Source organism: Oratosquilla oratoria, chromosome 9 (genome assembly GCF_046742065.1).
Source record: "Oratosquilla oratoria isolate Oo_2021 chromosome 9, ASM4674206v1, whole genome shotgun sequence".
NCBI classification, from domain to species: Eukaryota; Metazoa; Arthropoda; class Malacostraca; order Stomatopoda; family Squillidae; genus Oratosquilla; species Oratosquilla oratoria.
In genome coordinates, this window is record NC_134785.1 from 13,066,793 (window position 1) to 13,069,292 (window position 2,500).

At 42.2% G+C, this 2,500-nt stretch overlaps 1 protein-coding gene across 1 annotated transcript in view; it reads left to right on the forward strand.

The window, feature by feature from the left end:
• Nucleotides 1-2,500, forward strand: part of LOC143028220 (uncharacterized) — a 35,060-nt gene that overhangs the window by 13,484 nt on the left and 19,076 nt on the right. Inside the window, exons 7-8 of the mRNA XM_076190021.1 lie at nucleotides 754-870; nucleotides 1,861-1,977. Of these exons, the coding sequence (XP_076046136.1) occupies nucleotides 754-870; nucleotides 1,861-1,977 (234 nt within the window). The remainder of the gene's footprint in view (nucleotides 1-753; nucleotides 871-1,860; nucleotides 1,978-2,500) is intronic.

Genomic DNA, 2,500 nt, shown 5'->3' on the forward strand with positions numbered 1-2,500 from the left:
ATGTACGCCTGGCTTGGCCCTCGGATTTTTGTGTACCAAGCCTGGAGATCTTCCTGGTCTTAGGGTGTGGCCATATTGCACGTGGTTTGCTGGAAGGGTAGCGGGATGCCTAATGGATCAGAGTCAAGAACAAGCACCTGTTATCTAATACGAGTGGCCACACTGGACTGGGGTAGCGATAAGCTTGGAGTGAACCCGCTACCCGCGTCCGGTATGGCCACTCGTATTAGATAACATGTGTTTGTTCTTGCCTCTAACCCGCTAGGCATCCCGCTACCCTCCCAGTAAACCACGTGCAATATGGCCACACCCTACTGGACGGGAGTAGCGATAAGCTTGGAGGGAACCCGCTACCCGCGTCCGGTATGGCCACTCGTATTAGATAACATGTGTTTGTTCTTGCCTCTAACCCGCTAGGCATCCCGCTACCCTCTACCCTCCCAGTAAACTGTGTGCAGTGTGGTCGCACCTTTATAGATCACCAGTCGATGAATTTATGGGCTGTGGTTCCGAAACTGGGAGTAAGTGGGGGAAACTCACTTTAATTTGACAACATGGCTGGGAAAAAAGATGTGTCGAGGGTCAGCAGAAAGGAAAAATTCATTGTATCGAATTCGTAAAATTTTGCTCCTTGAGTTTCGCCTCCTGTCTGCGATTATGGTAAACAACAGATGCTTCATTCACGACACAGATTAATCCTGTGCAGCGCATCTGCATCTCTCGTATTCACTTCTTTCCCTCTTCTATTTTCAGATGTTCTGCGGCAATCGAACCTGCACGGAAGACCAGTTCCGCTGCGCGTACGGCGCATGCGTGGCGGCAAACGCGCGATGCAATGGCGTCGTCGACTGCGTCGATGCTTCTGATGAGGTGCGTCACAGAGTTGCTTGCAGAGCCCAGGCCAGGCTTTCAAAAGCGTCATGCTCACCAGAAAGATAGCCCTTACGTAGCGGCTGACGTCACAGGGACCATGCCACCGTCCGACAACTGGCTCTTTAGCGATCGGGTAGAGGTTAGGTTGTAGTGCAATGTTACCACCACATCCTTAAGAAAATCATCTGTGGGAGAAGGATAGAAAGAAACCCCAATTTTCTTTGGGCTTGTTTATTCAAATTACAACACGACTCTAGGTGAATCGGGCCGCTGTCTTAACGGCTGTACATAAGAAAGTGCATATCTTATATTCAGGAGTAATATACACAAATCAGTTCACAAACTACTATTGTTACTATATAGAAAATTAGTACAAACACTCATACATATTTACATATTGCTATGAGAAACATGAAACTGTTATTCAAGATATATCTACATAACTACTAGTTGCAATAGGTGACAATTAATTAATGCAGGAAATAAATGGAGCACGTACATTACAAAAAAACTAATTCTTTAAGGCGTGATCTTGCTACAAGGTGGGGCGACGCTTATGATGAGAGCGCGGATATCTTTTCAGTGACTAAATGATGTTACTGAAGGTGCTCATTGGTAGATTTTTCGGGTTGGCCTTCGTCCTACCTACCTGTCTACCTACCTACCTAAGTGAGAACTTGCTCAGGGACGAAAAAGTTGCCTCGGGAAGGGCCAGGGTTAGTGACAAGACACCAAAGACAACAGAAGACGACGACGACGACAACGACGACGACGACGACATGCACCCACGCACCCTAGTCTTGCCATTCTCTCAGCCTCCCCTCCCCAAAGGAGTAACCAACTGTGGGTTCTTCGTAATATATATATATATATATATATATATATATATATGTATATACATTTTCTTCTACCAAACCTCTAGGTTATTATTCCTTCTTTTTTTTCTTCGTGTACTATTTCGTTATAGCCTTGCCTTGTTTTTCACAGACACTGTGTTCGGAAGAAGAGTGCAAAGAGCCCGCTCTGTTCTGGTGCGGTGATTCTTGTATTTCGGGAATATTCCGCTGCGACGGCAAAGCTCACTGCTCCAACGAGGCCGACGAGGTAAGTTGACAGTCGGTGGTATTCTTAAAAAAAATTCTTTCCATTCCAAGGATTTATATAAGATTTATATAAGGAAGGGTTTATATACGGAAAGATTTTTTTAAGAATACCACCGTAAGATTCTTACGGTGGTATTCTTAAAAAATTCTTTCCCTTCCAAGGATTTATATAAGATTTATATAAGGAAAGATTTATATAAGGAAAGATTTTTTTAAGAATACCACCGTAAGATTCTTACGGTGGTATTCTTAAAAAATTCTTTCCCTTCCAAGGATTTATATAAGATTTATATAAGGAAAGATTATTTTTTTAAGAATACCACAATAAGATTCTCACGGTGGTATTCCTAAAAAATTCTTTCCATTCTGAGGATTTATATAAGATTTATATAAGGAAAGATTTATATAAGGAATTTTTTTTTAAGAATACCACCGTAAGATTCTTACGGTGGTATTCTTAAAAAAATATTTCCCTTCCAAGGATTTATATAAGATTTATATAAGGAAAGATTTATATAAGGAAA